The following is a 17744-nucleotide window of genomic DNA, read 5'->3' as shown; positions in this document are numbered from 1 at the left end:
ACAGCTGATTCGTATCCAAAGTAAGTTTGCTCCACGTCTGGCAGTCCTCAGTGCTGCAGCGGCAGCCCGGAATGTTCTTAGTATCCATTGCTCCGACAATGACGCTCGTGATATATAGTATTAAGGAGAGGAAGAGAGACTCTTCATAGTGCAGTAGGTTATAATCCTTTATTCCACGACAGACGACATAAAGGCACAATCGGCCAAATAAGCACAAAAGAGGAGGCATGCAGGTCCCACCATCATTTTCGTGTTGAAGTTCATGTGTATTAACTTATAATTTTTGTGATTGTGTCTTTATGCCGAGTTTATGTCGTCCGTCATGTGGAATAAAGGATTTTAATCTACTGCACTATGAAGCGTCTCTCTTCCTCTCCTTTAACCACTTCCCGCCCGCCCTATAGCGGATTGACGTCCGGGAAGTGGTTCTGTTATCCTGACTGGACGTCATATAACGTCCAGCAGGATAACATGCCGCAGCGCGCCCCCGGGGCGCGCATCGCGGCGATCGGTGGAGCGGTGTGTCAGTCTGACACACCGCTACACTGATCTTGGTAAAAAGCCTCCGGCGGAAGCTCTTTACCACGTGATCAGCCGTGTCCAATCACGGCTGATCACGCTGTCAATAGGAAGAGCCGTTGATCGGCTCTTCCTCACTCGCGTCTGACAGACGCAAGTAGAGGAGAGCTGATCGGCGGCTCTCCTGGCAGGGGGGGTCTGCGCTGATTGTTTATCAGCGCAGCCCCCCCTCAGATCACCCCACTGGACTACCAGGGATGCCACTAGGACCACCAGGGAAGGGGCAACGTGGATGGCCAGGTATGTACCCCATGGCCATCCACATGTGCCCAATCTGTGCCAATCAGTGCCCACAAATGGGCACTGATTGGCACTATTATGTCAATGATCTGCCCAGCAATGCCCAGATCTGCCCAGCAATGCTTTATCAGTGCCACCTGTCATTGCCCATCTGTGCCACCTGTCATTGCCCATCGGTGCCACTTATGAGTGTCCATCAGTGCCGCATACCAGTGCCACCTATCAGTGCCCATCATCAGTGCCCGTTAGTGCCACCTCATTGGTACCCATCAGTGCCGCCGTATCAGTGCCCATCAGTGCAGCCATATCAGTGCCCATTATTGAAGGAGAAAGCGTACTTATTTACAAAATAATTTAACAGAAACAAAGAAAAACTTGTTTTTTTTCTAAATTTTCTGTCTTTTTTTATTTGTTGCGCAAAAAATAAAAACCGCAGAGGTGATCAAATACCACCAAAAGAAAGCTCTATTTGTGGGAACAAAATGATAAAAAATTTGTTTGGGTACAGTGTAGCATGATCGCGCAATTGTCATTCAAATTGCAACAGCGCTGAAAGGTGAAAATTGGGCTGGGTGGGAAGGTGTCTAAGTGCCTGGTATTGAAGTGGTTAAAGTGGGAGTCTGGCGACCTTTATTAATTACCAATAAAGGTAATTACAGTGATAAAAAAAATTTTCGTGCGGGATTTGAACATCTATGCAATTAACTGAAGGGGGTAACATTAAGTTAAAAATTTGAGTGGAACCCCGCTTTAATACTATGTATCACGAGCGGCATTGTCGGAGCAGTGGATACTAAGAACATTCCGGGCTGCCACTGCAGCACTGAGAACTGCCAGATGTGGAGCAAACTTTGTTTGGATACGAATCCGCTGTTCTCTGGTTGCGGAGTCCACTATCCTGAGCCTGAAAGATCTCTGTAGTAGGGATCCAACATATCTGGTAAGCAGCTTATCTTTACCTTTGCTTGACCTGTGAAGATTTATGGTGAAGACGGCACTATTTCAAGAGAAGAATTTGTCCCTAAAACGCCTCCTATTAGGACATTATTTAGCCCTTTGATGGACCATTCAATTCATTCAATATTTATCCATTTATAACTCAATTTATTTTCATCTATTTATTATTCATTGATTTACCACTGTAGGTAGCGCACTTAGTTCTTTATTTGAACCCAAAACGTGAATTTCTTTGTTCCTTGTTGCTCTCATAATAAAAACTCTTTTAATGGTATATTTATCTGGTTCATAAGTGTAAATACCTGAGGATTCTGCTAGAAATCCAGTGCTGTCCTGTAGACTCAGCAGAGTTATCCCAAACAATGTAATCAGCCTTGCCCAACATGCATCTCTGTACTACATACCCCCTTACTTGTGCTATCGAGATTTGGAGGGGGGGGGGGGGGTGTTTCTATAGTCCTAACACACTTCTTGTTCTATGACAACACCACTGCTCCTCCATAGATACTCATTCTTCTAAATGGGTATTGTCACACCAAGATAGGAGTTCTGTTAAGGGTCACCAGGAAAGAAAGCTTGAAAATGTAATTACTGTGGCTGCAACATCTAAGGACTGGTGCACTTTGAGTGAAGAGTAATTGTGTACTCTTCATGTGGTCATGATGGAGTCTGTAAAGAATACAAGGTGCATTTAAAGATCCCCCTCCAAAATCCATTAAAGGAATGTGATTCTGTATTTTTAGTGTATGCTAAAAGAAATTCTTTGCCATTTCACCATTATATAAAACCACACAACACCACTTAAGCAGATGTATTTTTTTAGGACGCAGAGCGTTAACCTTTCAGAAAAGAATGTTTTGATGAGTAAATGTTGTTTTCATAGGGGTAGCTGTGGGTTGGGATGATGACGTTCAGCAAAACCTGCCACCTGAAAAGTGCAGCTTTTCTTAGAACAGACAGATTTAGTGCTTCGTTTTGCTAACCAAGGTAGATATAAATTAATGTTTTTTTGGTGTGGTGTGTGTTTTTTATCAAATTTATTTTAATAAAAAGATTTTTACTCCAAAAGCAATCTAAAGATAGTTTTCTATTTAAGATACATTAATAATTTCAGTTTATTCGGCATGAAATGGAGCTTTGTTATGGAGCATGAGGCTGTATATTCTGCAATATTTACATTTTTGGTAAACTCATTCAATGAATGCAAGCAGGGATAGCATGCACTGCATTGATGCATTCACACAATGTCACAGTAACCATGAGATAAAACAAAGTTCAGGAATATTCCTTTATCCCATCGTTTTGCAAATCTATGTACACTACAAACTGTATGATTGAATCAGTTCTGATATCGCTGTTTCTTTAGACATTTTGGCCACTAAATTTACAGGTACCTAGTGCGACTCACAGGAAAAATGGCTTCTTGCTATCAGGGACTGCTTGAACCGCTGCAAATAAAATGTACCTGCTAGTGCTAGCAGAGAACAGGCCTGATTTTGTTAATGCTGCAGTATTGTGTACAATGTATCAGATGTGACAGTGATCAGAAATTATACTGACACTGCACTTGTTGGGGAAGGGGGTCTAAACCCAAGTGCTGGCAGCGAACAGGGCTGATCCCGCTAACACTGCGTTTTTGGGAACACAAAACTATTGGGGACACTAGTATAATTCTGATCGGATCAAAGATACAGATCCGTTCAGACACTATACTAGCAATGGCGGTTAGTGTGACTGTGATAGTGTTGCTGGCAATCTGATGACGCTAGTGACAATAATACAGTGATCAGTAAAAAAAAAAAACAAATCTGTACACTGTACTAATGACACTGTGACAGGGCAGTAAAAGGGTTAACTGGAGGGCAATCAGGGGGTTTAATGTGCTTAACTAGGTGTTTAAGTGAAAGTGTGCTGTTAGTACTCATACAAAGGTCTGCTCTCTTCTCTTCTCTCTGGAGAGCAGTTCCTGTGTCTGTGTTTTCAAAATGGACACAGGCTGTTCTGTGATTCGGTACAGGCCAAAAATCATTGGCCTGGACCTGGTGACCAGAATATTCTGAGTTTGTATAGTTGGGTAGAAAGCACTGTTGATGTTTAGGGACATTTTAAGGATTGTATTTTCTATCACATGGAATGTTATATTCACACTTAGTACTGTGCTGATTGTTCATTTATATATTTTTTTGGACCTGGTGACCAACTTGTACCGAATGACAACCCAGATCGGGCGCACGCCCCTACATTAGAACGTCCAGATCACATACAGAGCGTCCACCCTGTTGCTGTAACACTATGTGGGACAGTCCGCAACTCATTAAAGAACATATCTACTCAAAATACATATTGGCAGGGGCGGCGCCAGATGGGTGCTTGGGGGTGATTTAGCTCCCCCAAAATTTCACATGTGCCCCCCATCAGCAGTCACCTCTAGTGCCTATTTACTGTTTGGAGCCTAGGTCTTCTGCTACCAGCGTCTCGCCCGCCCCTGTGTGTCCAATGATCAGCATAGATCATGTCAGATGCAGTGTTAGATGATCTCATTCCTGTGCCTCGTGCAGCATAGAGAGGGAGGGATCGATCTTGGAAGCACCTGCTCAGTCTCATCCAATCGTGCTGTGCCTGTGCTACAGCCCCTGCCGCCTTGTGTTGGTTTCAGGCTCCTCCAGAGGAAGAAACAGCCAAAATGACCCCTCAGCTTTCTAACTCCCACCTGAGTCTTTTTTTTTTTTTTTGTATACTTCAGGGAGGGGAGAAGCAAGTTGTGCAGCAGCCTGGACAGTGATGGGTTGTATATAGAAAAGTGCAGCGCGGGATAGTAAACCAATGGTTTTACCAGGTGAACATAATATATAAATTTACATTAAAGTGACGTGTATCATAATCAAAAGTATCCAGGGAAATACACCTAAGTTAAAAAAATCAGGTGAGAAAATAATTAAAAAAATGAATCCATACATAAATTTATGTGGTAAAGAAATTCTGTGCATTAATGTGACAAAGTTCATAAGTGAAGGTATCCCAATGGAAAAACTTCAATACACCTTACAATAAACAATGGAGGCTTACCAGAAAGCCTGCGACCGCCCTTCTCAGGGGGGTCAAAACAGGCTTAGTAGAAAACGTAGGAACACTGTTAGGGATTCCCAGGTGACCAGCTGGCATCGGTCAGGAGTAACTTCCATGGTTCTCCTCCAAGAAATAAAGTGCTGCGCACCAATGGATGACCAAAGGGGCGACCTTTGAGACGGGAACTGCGCACCAATGGATAGCGACTGATTCCTGGAATGAGACCTCCTGTCTCCGACTCCTGTGAGACCTTCTGTCTCCCACACTGGGAGCTGTCGCCAAACTGGGACGAGTTTGGCGACAGCTCCCAGTGTGGGAGACAGAAGGTCTCACAGGAGTCGGAGACAGGTCGTCTCATTCCAGGAAACAAAGGAGTAAAAATGCTGGTTATCCTACTACCGTTTTCTAGCAATGCTTCATAGTAAGGCTGTATAGAAGCAGAGGATTCTCTGTTATTATTCTTCTGCTGTAAACAATGTCTTTCTTTTAGGCTGAAGATGAGGAGACCAAAGAACGGTTGTTTGAATCTGTGCTGAGTGAGTGTAGAGATGCTATCCAGGGAGTACGAGAGGAGCTTCGATCTGAACAGGTGAGCCATACAATCTTTTTTGTGACAAAAGCAGCTTACTACTTCTGATGAGCCTTAAAGGGTAACGTCACTTTCAGAAGTAGAAATGGCAAGTAAAAATGTAAAATGCAATATGTCAACCATCTGTACACAAAAGTAAGTACACCCTTCACATTTTTGTAAATATATCTTTTCATGTGACAACACTGAAGAAATGACACTTCGCTACAATGTAAAGTAGTGAATCTACAGCTTGTATAACAGTGTAAATTTGCTGTCCCCTCAAAATAACAAAACGCAGCCATTAATGTCTAAACTGCTGGCAACAAAAGTGAATGCATCCCTAAGTGAAAATGTCCAAATTCGGCCCAATTAGCCATTTTCCCTCCCCAATGTCATGTGACTCGTTAGTGTTACAAGGTCTCAGATGTGAATTGGGAGCAGGAGTGTTAAATTTGGTGTTATTGCTCTCTGTCTCTCATACTGGTCACTGGAAGTTCAACATGGCACCTCATGGCAAAGAACTCTGAGGATATGAAACAAAGAATTGTTGCTCTACATAAAGATGGCCTAGGCTATAAGAAGATTGCCAAGACCCAAGCTGCAGCACGGTGGCCAAGACCATACAGCGATTTAACAGGACAGGTTCCACTCAAAACAGGCCTCGCTATGGTCGACAAAAGAAATCGAGTGCACATGCTCAGTGTCATATCCAGAGGTTGTCTGAATATGACGTCTTGTCTTTGGGAAATAGACACATGAGTGCTACCAGCATTGCTGCAGAGGTTGAAGGGGTGGGGGGTCAGCCTGTCAGTGCTCAGACCATACGTGGCACACTGCCTCAAATTGGTCTGCATGGCTGTCATCCCAGAAGGAAGCCTCTTCTAAAGATGATGCAAAAGAAAGCACGCAAACAGTTTACTGAAGACAAGCAGACTAAGGACATGGATTACTGGAACCATGCCCTGTGGTCTGATGGGACCAAGAGAAACTTATTTGGTTCAAATGGTGTCAAGCATGTGTAGCGGCAACCAGGTGAGGAGTACAAAGACAAGTGTGTCTTGCCTCCAGTCAAGCATGGTGGTGGGTGTGTCATGGTCTGAGGCTGCATGACTGCTGCTGGCACTGGGGAGCTACAGTTAATTGAGGGAACCATAAATGCTAACGTGTACTCTGACATACTGAAGAAGAGCAATGATCCCCTCCCTTCGGAAACTGGGCCCCAGGGCAGTATTCCAACATAACGACCACAAACTCCTCCAAGATGACCACTGCCTTGCTAAAGAAGCTGAGGGTAAAGGTGATGGACTGGCCAAGCATGTCTCCAGACCTAAACCCTTTGGAGCATGCTGGTGGAGGTGGAGGAGTGCACGGTCTCTAACATCCACCAGATCTGTGATGTCGTCATGGAGGAGTGGAAGAGGACTCAAGTGGCAACCTGTGAAGCTCTGGTGAACTCAATAACCAAGAGGGTTAGGCAGTGCTGAAAAATAATGGTAGTCACACAAAATATTGACACATCCCTGCAAAAAAAAGGCACTTTCGGTGAGATACTTCCAAAGGGAAACGCATCTAAAGGGATGCAGACCCTGCAAGTGAAGCAGCTGACTGATAATTATCCAATCACTCCCATTAGATTCACTTTCCACATGGACACAGAAAAACAAACCGCTAATTCTTCAGAATAACAAATGTAGGAATCTGCAACAAAATTTGTTAAAATTTCTGCAATGTACAGTTGTGCTCATAAGTTTACATACCCTGGCAGAATTTATGATTTCTTGGCCATTTTTCAGAGAATATGAATGAAAACACAAACATTTATTTTACTCATGTTTGGATGAAGCCATTTGTCTATCAACTGTGTTTACTCTTTTTAAATCCTAATCACAACAAAAACTACCCAAATGACCGTGATCAAAAGTTTACATACCCTGGTGATTTTGGCTTGATAACATGCACACAAGTTGACACAAAGGGGTTTGAATGGCTATTTAAAGGTAACCATCCTCACCTGTGAGCTGTTTGCCTGTAATTAGAGTGTGTGTGTGTGTGTGTGTGTGTGTGTGTGTATAAAAGGTCAATGCGTTTCTGGACTCCTGACAGACCCTTGCATCTTTCATCCAGTGCTGCACTGACGTTTCTGGATTCTGAGTCATGGGGAAAGCAAAAGAATTGTCAAAGGATCTGTGGGGAAAGGTAGTTGAACTGTATAAAACAGGAAAGGGATATAAAAGGATATCCAAGGAATTGAGAATGCCAATCAGCAGTGTTCAAACTCGAATCAAGAAGTGGAAAATTGAAACCAAACCACGGTCAGGTAGACCAACTAAAATTTCAGCCACAACTGCCAGGGAAATTGGGATGCAAAGAAAAGCCCAAAAATAACTTCAGGTAAAATACAAGACTCTCTGAAAACGTGGTGTGGCTGTTTCAAGATGCACACTAAGGAGAAAAATGGGCTGCATGGTCAAGTCGCCAGAAGAAAGCCATTACTACGCAAATGCCACAAAGTATCCCGCTTACAATACGCTAAACGGCTCAGACAAGCCTCAAACCTTCTGGCATAAAGTCATTTGGAGCGATGAGACAAAAATTGAGCTTTTTGGCCACAGCCATAAACACTACATTTTGGAGAGGAGTCAACAAGGCCTATGATGAAAGGTATATGACTCCCGTGCTGTCCAAACAAGCTAATCTAGGGGGCACTGCTGCAAAAACCTAAAAATCTGATCCAAGCAGAAAGGTGAATAATAGGGTAGTGATGGTGTTTGCGCTGTGTGACTACAAAAAAGAGGGAGAGAAAAGAAGGGGGTGCTACAAAAAGAATGCTAGTAAAAAATGTGGAAGGTGGAGGAACAAAATGTAATGTAAATACGTGCTAATGCGTAAAATAAGTGCTAATGCCAAAATGTGCTTGGTATAACAAAAGCCTCTAAATGCATCACATAATACCTAGTACGGTATAATCAAACAATCAAAAAAGATGAACATGTGTGACACATATATTAAATACTAAACATATACCACATAGACCTGGGTGAATGCACATGTAAATACACGTAATAATAAGTCCAGAACAGTATTGGTATAAAATAGACGTCGCAAAAAGTCCATATGGTGATAAAATCAAAATAGTAAAAGTCCTTGTAAGAAAACAACCGATGAATCCCACCACCAAAAAAAGCAAGCATCTCACCTTACTGCTGTAAGGTATACAGCATATATTGGTCACAGATAGAGGTAATAGATGAAATGATATGGTGTGTGTCTCCTGTGTGTTGCTTGGACAATCCCAGTAGTGGATGTTGGATCATATGGAGAAATACAAAGAATAGTATGTAGCCTGATACTGTGATAAACACCGTGGGACGGGGGCGGATTACAAAGTGATGCACTCAGCTTTACATAAAGGAGCATAGGCGTCAATCCACGAACGCTGAGTTCGTATACGCCCTTTGAGTGGGGTCCTCGGTCCGATCTGCTCCAGCTCCCAGGTGTTTGCCAGGTGTACGCTCAATGGATATTAGTGTGCATATAAGAAGAGAGTACTTGTAGCATAATCCTGTATGTAAGACATATTCGTAAGAGATTAAAAGCCAAACTCACATTTAATGATGAACAATCAGATAAAATCATCTACGAGCGCCAAGCTCGTCTCCTGCCGTCAGACTGTGGGTGTACCCAGTGCTCCAATCCCGACGCGTATCATCACATCACGTGACTTCATCAGGGGATGAAAGGTACAACATTCCTACTGTGAAACACTGAAGTGGATCACTGATGTTTTGGGGATGTGTGAGCACAGAAAATTTGGTCAAAATTGTAAGGCAAGATGAATGCAGTATGTTATCAAAAATTACTGGAGGAACATTTGCATTCATCAGCTAGGAAGCTGTGCATGGGATGTACTTGGACATTACAACATGACAATGATCCAAAACACGAGGCCAAGTCGACCTGTCATTGGCTACAGCAGAATAAAGTGAAAGTTCTGGAGTGGCCATCTCAGTCTCCTGACCTCAATATCATTGAGCCACTCTAGGGAGATCTCAAATGTGCAGTTCATGCAAGACAGCCCAAGAATTTACAGGAACTGGAGGCTTTTTGCTAAGAGGAATGGGCAGCTTTACTATCTGACTTCAAGACTTCAATCTGTCATTGATGTTAAAAGGGGCAATACACGGTAATAAGAACTGGGATATGTAAACTTTTGATCAGGGTCATTTGGGTAGTTTCTGTTGTGATTATGATTTAAAAAGAGTAAACACAGTTGATTGATAATAAATGGCTTCAGCCAAACACTAACCAGAAACTAACCAGAAAAGTTTCTGTGTTATCATTCATATTTTCTGAATAATGGCCAAGAAATCATAAATTCTGCCAGGTTATGTAAACTTATGAGCTCAACTGTACATGGGTCACCCAGAGGAATTTTATTATTCTTCAATATTCTTAATTTAAGAAGCTGACTACCTACCAAGCACAGCTGGACCAGGTTCTGAGTGCTCCAGTTTTAATAAATCAACCACAGTGTGTCTGTACAGTGTCCTTATCAGTAAGACTAGATGTGTGGTCACATGACACAACTTTCATTTTTTTTTTTTTTTTTGCTAAGAAATATACTTTCTGAAACAAAGCAAAATCGGTTATGGTAGCTGCATAATATTGTATGTTCATAGCTACTTAATAATGCCATTGGTTAAAGCAAAACTAACATTCCACTTTAATCACTTAAGGTCCAGGCCGTTTTTTGCGAAACGGCACTGCGTCGCTTTAACTGACAATTGCGCAGTCCTGCGACACAGTGCCTAAACAAAATTTACGTCTTCTTCCCCCCCCCCCCCCCCCACATATAGAGCTTTCTTTTAGTGGTATTTGATCACCTCTGCGGTTTTTTTATATTTTTTGTGCTATAAACCTAAAAAGCCCGATAATTTTGAAAAAAAAATCGCAGCAAGCATATATTGATTTGGTTTACGCAAAAGTTATAGTGTCTACAAAATATATATATATATTTTTTTTTTTTTTTTTTTTTTTTTGTGCGGGACTGTGACATTGCAGCAGACAGATCAGACACTTGACACACTTTTTTGGACCAGTGACATTTATACAGCGATCAGTGCTATAAAAATGGACTGATTACTGTATAAATGACACTGGCAGGGAAGGGGTTAACACCAGTGGTGATCTAGGGGTTAAATGTGTTCCCTGGGAGGTGTTTCTAACTGTGGGGGGTGGGGGACTGACGAACTACAGAAAGATCGCAGTTCCTAATTACCAGGAACAGACTGTTACTATGCACTTCCCGGTCAGAACGGGGATCCGTTTGTTTACAGTGACAGATCCCCTTTCTCCCTCTCTGGAGCGATCGTGGGTGGACTGCCGGCCACGCGCATCGGCTCCCCCGCCGTGCAGCAGGCACGTGCCTGCTATAGCTGTAAAACAGACCAGCGTACAGCTACGGCGATTCGTGGGAACGAGCCGACCTGCCACCGTTTAATGACTGCAGTTGGTCGGCAAGTGGTTAAGTGTGCTCTATAATGTTATAAATGTTCTGTCATAGTTTGTTAGACTTTCCAGCTCATGTTTGATTGCAACAAAGAAATCCTTTGTAACTATAAGTCCATTTACTGTACGTAACTTATAAAAAACAGTGTTTACTGAGGATGGACATTTTATTCCTTTGCAGAGACATAGAGATGCTGTCATTGATGGTGAAACTGGCAAAGTCTCTACCCTACAGTACTTGCACAGGTAACTATTCTGTGTTTTTCTCTTCGGGGGGTGGGGGACACTGAAGAATTGAGTTTGTTTCTTCAAAGGAAGGTTGACATGTCCCCCTCCCTTACAGGTATAGGCTTTGGTCCTAGTGTGAATATTGTGCAATTATACTTTGTTTTTTTCTATTCAATTTTGAAAAAAATATATATATATATATATATATACGGTAACTCTGCTAGTGTGTTTCATGCAATAAGTGGGATACACACTATAAGAAAATCAGGTGAACGATCGGCTGGTCTTTCTCAGTGTTTCACAGCAAGTTGGAACGGAGGATAGAAATTTAGGAAGATTCTCGTACGACAGTTTTTTTGTTTGTTTCTGATATTTCTCATCCGTTTTCGTGTGATTTTCAGTACACATTAAGCAAAATAGTTCCTTCTGTTCACGTCATTTGGAAAGTTTGTCGGATGTCGAAGGTTGTGTACATACTATACGAAAATCAAACGATCGTGCCTGGTACAGAATTATTCTTCTGATTAGTGTGTTCGGGGCTTTAGGAACCCATTTGGAGAAGTCTGAAGCAATCAGGTGCAGGAATTTGCTTAAAAATATTAGGCAGAACTTGGTTTTTAATTATCTCAGTAAAAGGGGTAGCTGAAATAACCTGATACCTAACTACTGTAGGAAATTTCTGAATCCTGGAGACTTGCCCTTCTGCGACAGAATTGCTTTCATCCTTAATTTCCCCCTATAACGGTGCCATAAAAATGAGGGTTTAATGAACAGTTCATTCAGCTTCTATACAATTGTGTCTTTGTAGCTACTTATCCTACATCAAGCTGTCCACAGCCATCCATCGTAATGAGAGCATGGCAAGCGCTCTTCAAAAGGCCCTACTCCGCCAGCCACAGGCTGAAGAAGATGGCAAAAGGAACCCACGACCACAGGACCTTATCAGGCTTTATGATATCATCTTGCAGGTGAGACAGAGCTGAGCTGTTGCTGCACCCGCAGCAATTTAGCATTATTTTCATGTAGTAATGGTCTTGTGGATGCAACGCAATTATGTTTTATTAAGAGTGAAAGTGTTCACTTATCTACAAAAACAAAGTGCTATTCCGATCTATGTTTGTTTCTTTACCCTAGTTGGGAAACGGACATCTAGCATTTGCAGTAGCAGTTTAATGATGGCATTCTGTAAAGTTTTTTTTCAGTACAAGTTTCTATTGAATGCGTACCTTTTTTAGTAGAGTCCTGCTGCTTTCCACAACATAGTACTGAGGAAGATTGAGGAGTGCCCAGTGCAAATCATTTATCAATACCCATCCTAGAGTTTATCATCAGCTGAGTGCTCTGTTTGCCACAATCAGAGAGGTAGCAGCCTAGGACCAGAGGAAGGTTCACCTTAATTATGCCTTCATTATTAGGGATGAGCCAAACACCCCCCGTTCGGTTCGCAGCAGAACATGCGAACTGGCAAAAAATTTGTTTGAACACCGTGAAAGTCTATGGGACGTGAACGTGAAAAATCAAAAGTGCTAATTTTAAAGGCTTATGTGCAAGTTATTGCCATAAAAAATGTTTGGGGACCCGGGTCCTGCCCCAGGGGACATGTATCAATGCAAGAAAACTTTGTAAAAACAGATGTTTTTTCGGGAGCAGTGATTTTAATGCATAAAGTGAAACAATAAAAATGAAATATTCCTTTAAATATCGTGCCTAGGGAGTGTCCTTACAGTAGCGCATTTTTCCTGTGTTTAGAACAATACCACAGCAAAATGACATCTCTAAAGGGAAAAATGTAATTTAAAACTACTTGCGACTGTAATGTATTGTCGGGTCCAGACAATTTAGATGAAAATCATTGAAATAAACTGCATCCCCCCCCAGTCCATTACCAGGCCCTTTGGGTCTGGTATGGATATTAAGGGGAGCACCGCACCCAAATTAAAAAAAAAAAAAAAAAAAAAATGGCGTTGGGGTCCCCCAGGTACTATATACTCTGAACAGCAGTATATATACTACACAGCCTGCCATATATACTCTGCAGAAAATTTGGCCTTGGATGTTAGTGGTACCAGAACACTGTAAGCCCTCATAGTTACTCTTGGTGGGCACAGGAACGGCCCTGCGGTGAAATATTATTATAATTTTTTTTTTTTTTTTATCAAATGCACTAACGGAATAATTTGCCTGCTTAATCTAAATCAAACTGGCTCTCTGTCCACGCCAACAGCACTACACAAGGCCACCGTGTAAGTAGCCTTATATAGTGTGGGGTGTGGACTTGTCCCCCTGAGCCGTGATTGGCCAAAGGCACCCTGCCTTTGGCCAGTTATGGCTCTCTTTTTGAGCGTGCTGTGATTGGCCAAAGCATGCAGTTCAGGTGCATGCTTTGGCCAATCATACAGCAATGCACTGCGAGCTCGCACTGCATTATGGGGCGTTCTGCGGCGCTCATATTTGCTGCGAACGCCCCATAATGTTCGCTCTTCGGCAAACGGGCGATGATCGACCCGAACATCAAGCTCATCCACATTCATTATGTATCGGCTGCTTTGAAGGAAGATACACTCTATTGTATATCCATCAGAACCAAGTCTCACTTCTGTTGGACTGGTGCTATCACACACGTCAGGTTACCAAGTACTGACCCCGCCAGGGTTGGATTACTATGTAACCAGCATAAGTGTGTGGCCTAGGAAAGCGGAGCTTTCAAAGGCAAGGCAGCACATATTCATCTACACAATGTTACTACCACTTAAAGCAGAACAAAAATCTGCAATACACACCTCTGCTTCAATAGTCCTTTTGCAGGCACTGGCAAGTTCTCCCCGGCCTTTTCCAGGTGCTGGTCTTCGGCCATCTTGATTGGCCTGCATATGTAGATGTAACTCCCAAGTATGCACAGTAGTTCAGTCATTCTGCCTAATGGGCACCGTGCTGGAATGTAAACTGAGCTATGCAGCACAATGTACTTTTTTTTTTGAGAAAAAAAAAAAAACTACAACTTTTAGGTAAGCTTATTTTATTGCAGAAGAGACATTGCAAGTCTGTCTTGCAATAAAGAGCTGCCTGCTTGCATATTTATTTATATAGATAGATATATAGAGAGAGAGAGAGAGACTTCCTCCTTTCAGAAGAGACTAGGCAGAACATGCATTGCATGTGAAAAAGACAGAACTATACAGTTCCGCCCAAGGGGCGGTCCCACTGATATAACCCCTCAGGCTGCCTCCTGCAGCTCAGTTTTTTTGTTTTTTTTTTTTCTGCCTGGCAAAGAAGAACCTAGGCTCCCTATCTGGACCATTGAACCTGGGTTTTTTTTCTGGATTTTGCCTCTTTGCGCAAGATTTTAAGATCCTGTGATCTACTATCAACAGCCGGCTGGGTGACAGGCTAGATAAATCTAGATCCTTGTAGTCTCCCCAGCCTGGCCATCGAGTGTATGCAGGCCCTAGCTACGCACTGGGTCAGCCACGACATGCCCCTCAGGCTCCAGGGGTGGCCGGTGAGCTCCAAGCCCCGGGGCACACATATGACCGGACTACGGATGTCTTTGTCACAGTGTGCTGTGGCCCACAGCCACTCCTTACTGCTCGGGTGTGGGTCTGTGATGGGATGTCCCCAGCTCGTCCGGAGGGTAAGTACAGCTCTTCCTGTCTCAGTAGGACTGAGCAGCTGGGCATTCCCTGGGAGGTCTATTAGGGGGTCCCTCTTCTCCCTTTCGTCTCTCCCTGTCCCTGCTTCCCCCCCCGTGGGGGATGCTGCAGACTAGAGGTGTGTGTACCTGGGCAGGGGTCCTCCGGGGGGGGGGGGGGGGGGGGGCTCTGCTGGCTGTCTGTGTCCCTGATACTGTGTTTCTGGGCGTCTGTGAGCTTCTGTGTGCTGCTGCCATAGCGCTGTTTGGCGCCATTATCTAGGTACATCCCTGTGTACAGTTGTGATGTCGGCCATTTTCTGTTAGCCCTGTGAAAAACGTGGGTGGCGGCCATTTTCCCTGTGTTTTAGTCCTATGTACAGGATGCCCGGTGGCCATTTTCTTGTAGCCTGGCACAGCGCTGTTCCCTGGGCTCAGTGCGGTTTTCGTTCCAGGACACCTGCGTATTCTCACAGGACACAGTCAGCAGCAGCAGCGTGGCTCTCGGTCAGGGTGGTGAGCCCCCCTCAGTCTGTAGCAGCTAGGAAATATACAAAATAATTCTGCGCTGCACAGAGAATGTGTAAGCAGCTAACACAGCCAATCGGTTATACGCATACAACAATAAAATAAGAATATGTGTAGCGCTAAAAACTGAAGAGTTCAGTTTAGGGACTGTTAGTGAAAAAACATAAGAGAAGGGGAAAAAAATCCTTATGTTTATATAACTCATGGAAGATAATACTCCATGTAAATATAGTGACTTCGTGTGGAAAACAGTTCAAATGCGTGACATCCGAAGTGAAGATAGGAGAGGTCCACCACCACCAAAAACAGGGAGGCTTACTAGATGTCGTAGACCCAAGGGGGCATACACCCGGGTGGGTCAAATCAGGCTTGGGTAGTGGGTGATGGTAGATGTTCCGAAAAGATGGTGAACATGGACATCAAAGAGTAAACCGTAGACTTGTATGTCCCTCAGGATAAGGAGTAGATGGTGGTGATATGAAGTAAGAAGGAAAAATGCCACATAGCGTAATTCCATAAAACAAATGTCAAAATGTATTAACATAAGAGGTATACTCACATGTAAGTCTTGATAAAATCAGCGCTTGTAAAAAAAATGGCGGCAGTGGGGTCCTACCCGACGCGTTTCGTTTAGACGATGTCTAAGAGGACGAGACGCGGCGGGTAGGACCCCTCTGCCGCCATATTTTTACAAGCGCTGATTTTATCAAGACTTACATGTGAGTGTACCTCTTATTTTAATACATTTTGACATTTGTTTTATGGAATTACGCTATGTGGCCTTTTTCCTTCTTTCTTCATATCACCACCATCTACTCCTAATCCTGAGGGACATACAAGTCCATGGTTTACTCTTTGATGTCCATTTTCACCATCTTTTCGGAACATCTACCATCACCCACCACCCAAGCCTGATTTGACCCACCCGGGCATATGCCCCCTTGGGTCTACGACATCTGGTAAGCCTCCCTGTTTTTGGTGGTGGTGGGCCTCTCCTATCTTCACTTCGGATGTCACGCATTTGAACTGTTTTCCACACAAAGTCACTATATTTATATGGACTATTATCTTCCATGAGTTATTTAAACATAAGGATTTTTTTCCCTTTCTCTTATGTTTTTTCACTAACAGCTAGACTTCATTGTCCCTAAATTGAACTCTTCAGTTTTTAGCGCTACACATATTCTTGTTTTATTGTTGTAGCAGCTAGGAGGGTGGGACTATACACCTTGTCCTAAGTCCCCAAGGGTGGCAGACAGGAAGGGTCAGCATGGCGTCAGAACCTGGTATTTCTTCCCCAGATCTCCCTGCAATTGCAACCGGCTCACCTGCAAATAGTGCAGTGCCTTTGTAGGCTTTGTCGGTGGTCCGTGAATCGTTCGTTGCACAGGGTGGAGACGGCGTGCGGGCGCAAGGGGGGTAAGAAGCGGCCCCTGCCCCCTGTCCTCCGGAGATGAGCTCTGATTCAGACTCGGGGCCCCACAGTGACTGGCGGCCCCTGCTCTGATGTGTCAGAGGACGCTGACCAGGACCGATCGGACAGTGAGGATGATTGTGTCCGGGTCCGCGCAGGAAAAAGCGCTAGTTAGAGCACTTATCACCGCTGTGCGTGATACCCTGAAAATACAGAATGCGGCAGCATCCTCTGCCGAGGTGGCTGTCCGTTTTGGGTCCCGTAAGCAAGCCCGTACACTTAAGGTGTTTCCGTATCTGACTTGCTTTGATAAGTTCATATACAAGGAATGGGGTAGCCCGCAACAGACCTTTTCTGTCCCAAAACTAATGGCGGTGTGTTACCCCTTCTTAAGAAATGTTCCGCTCCCCTGGTCATGGACCCACCCCCCCCCACCCCCCCCTAGTGTCCAGGTTAAACAAAGTAACCACGATCCTGGTAGAAGGGACTCCTGCATTTAAGGATCCTACCGACAGGAGGGCCGAGGCAGTGGCCCGATCCATCTTTACGGTAGCGGGGTCAGCGCTACGACTGGTACTGGCCACGGCATTAGTGTCGCAGATTCTTACTGAATGGGTGAAACTATTGCACCGTGAATTGGAGAAACCGCAGTCTCCTCCTGTCTGCGTGGAACTAGCAGACCAATTGGTGCAAGGCCTTATGTCAGTGATGCAGCCCTGGATACACTTCCTTTGCTCTCCAGAGCATCAGTATCAGCAGTGGTGCTGCGGCGCCTGATATGGCTGAAAAGCTGGTCTGCGGACCAGGCATCTAAAAAAGTTTTGACGGATTTGCCTTTCCTTGGTGAATGGCTTTTTGGAGCCTGGCTAGATGACATTATTAAGAATGTCACGGGTGGGGAGAGCACTTTGCTCCCACAGTCCAGGAAGGGTAAGGAACCACGCCGCAGGCAAGGGCCCTCCTTTTCCGTTCAAAAGAGGCTTTTTTTTTTTCTGCCCGGGACCTCAGGTAAACATTCCCAGTCT

General features: G+C 43.9%; 1 protein-coding gene across 1 annotated transcript in view; it reads left to right on the top strand.

The window, feature by feature from the left end:
• SRP68 (signal recognition particle 68) overlaps positions 1-17744 on the top strand; it is a 68992-nt gene that overhangs the window by 38348 nt on the left and 12900 nt on the right. The window contains exons 9-11 of the mRNA XM_073606142.1: positions 5333-5431; positions 11103-11167; positions 11958-12117. Coding sequence (XP_073462243.1) covers positions 5333-5431; positions 11103-11167; positions 11958-12117 — 324 coding nt within the window. The remainder of the gene's footprint in view (positions 1-5332; positions 5432-11102; positions 11168-11957; positions 12118-17744) is intronic.

The sequence above is a fragment of the Aquarana catesbeiana genome, linkage group LG12 (assembly GCF_042186555.1).
Source record: "Aquarana catesbeiana isolate 2022-GZ linkage group LG12, ASM4218655v1, whole genome shotgun sequence".
NCBI classification, from domain to species: Eukaryota; Metazoa; Chordata; class Amphibia; order Anura; family Ranidae; genus Aquarana; species Aquarana catesbeiana.
Note: the sequence above shows the minus strand (reverse complement) of the source record. Positions and strands in the feature narration are given on the sequence as shown.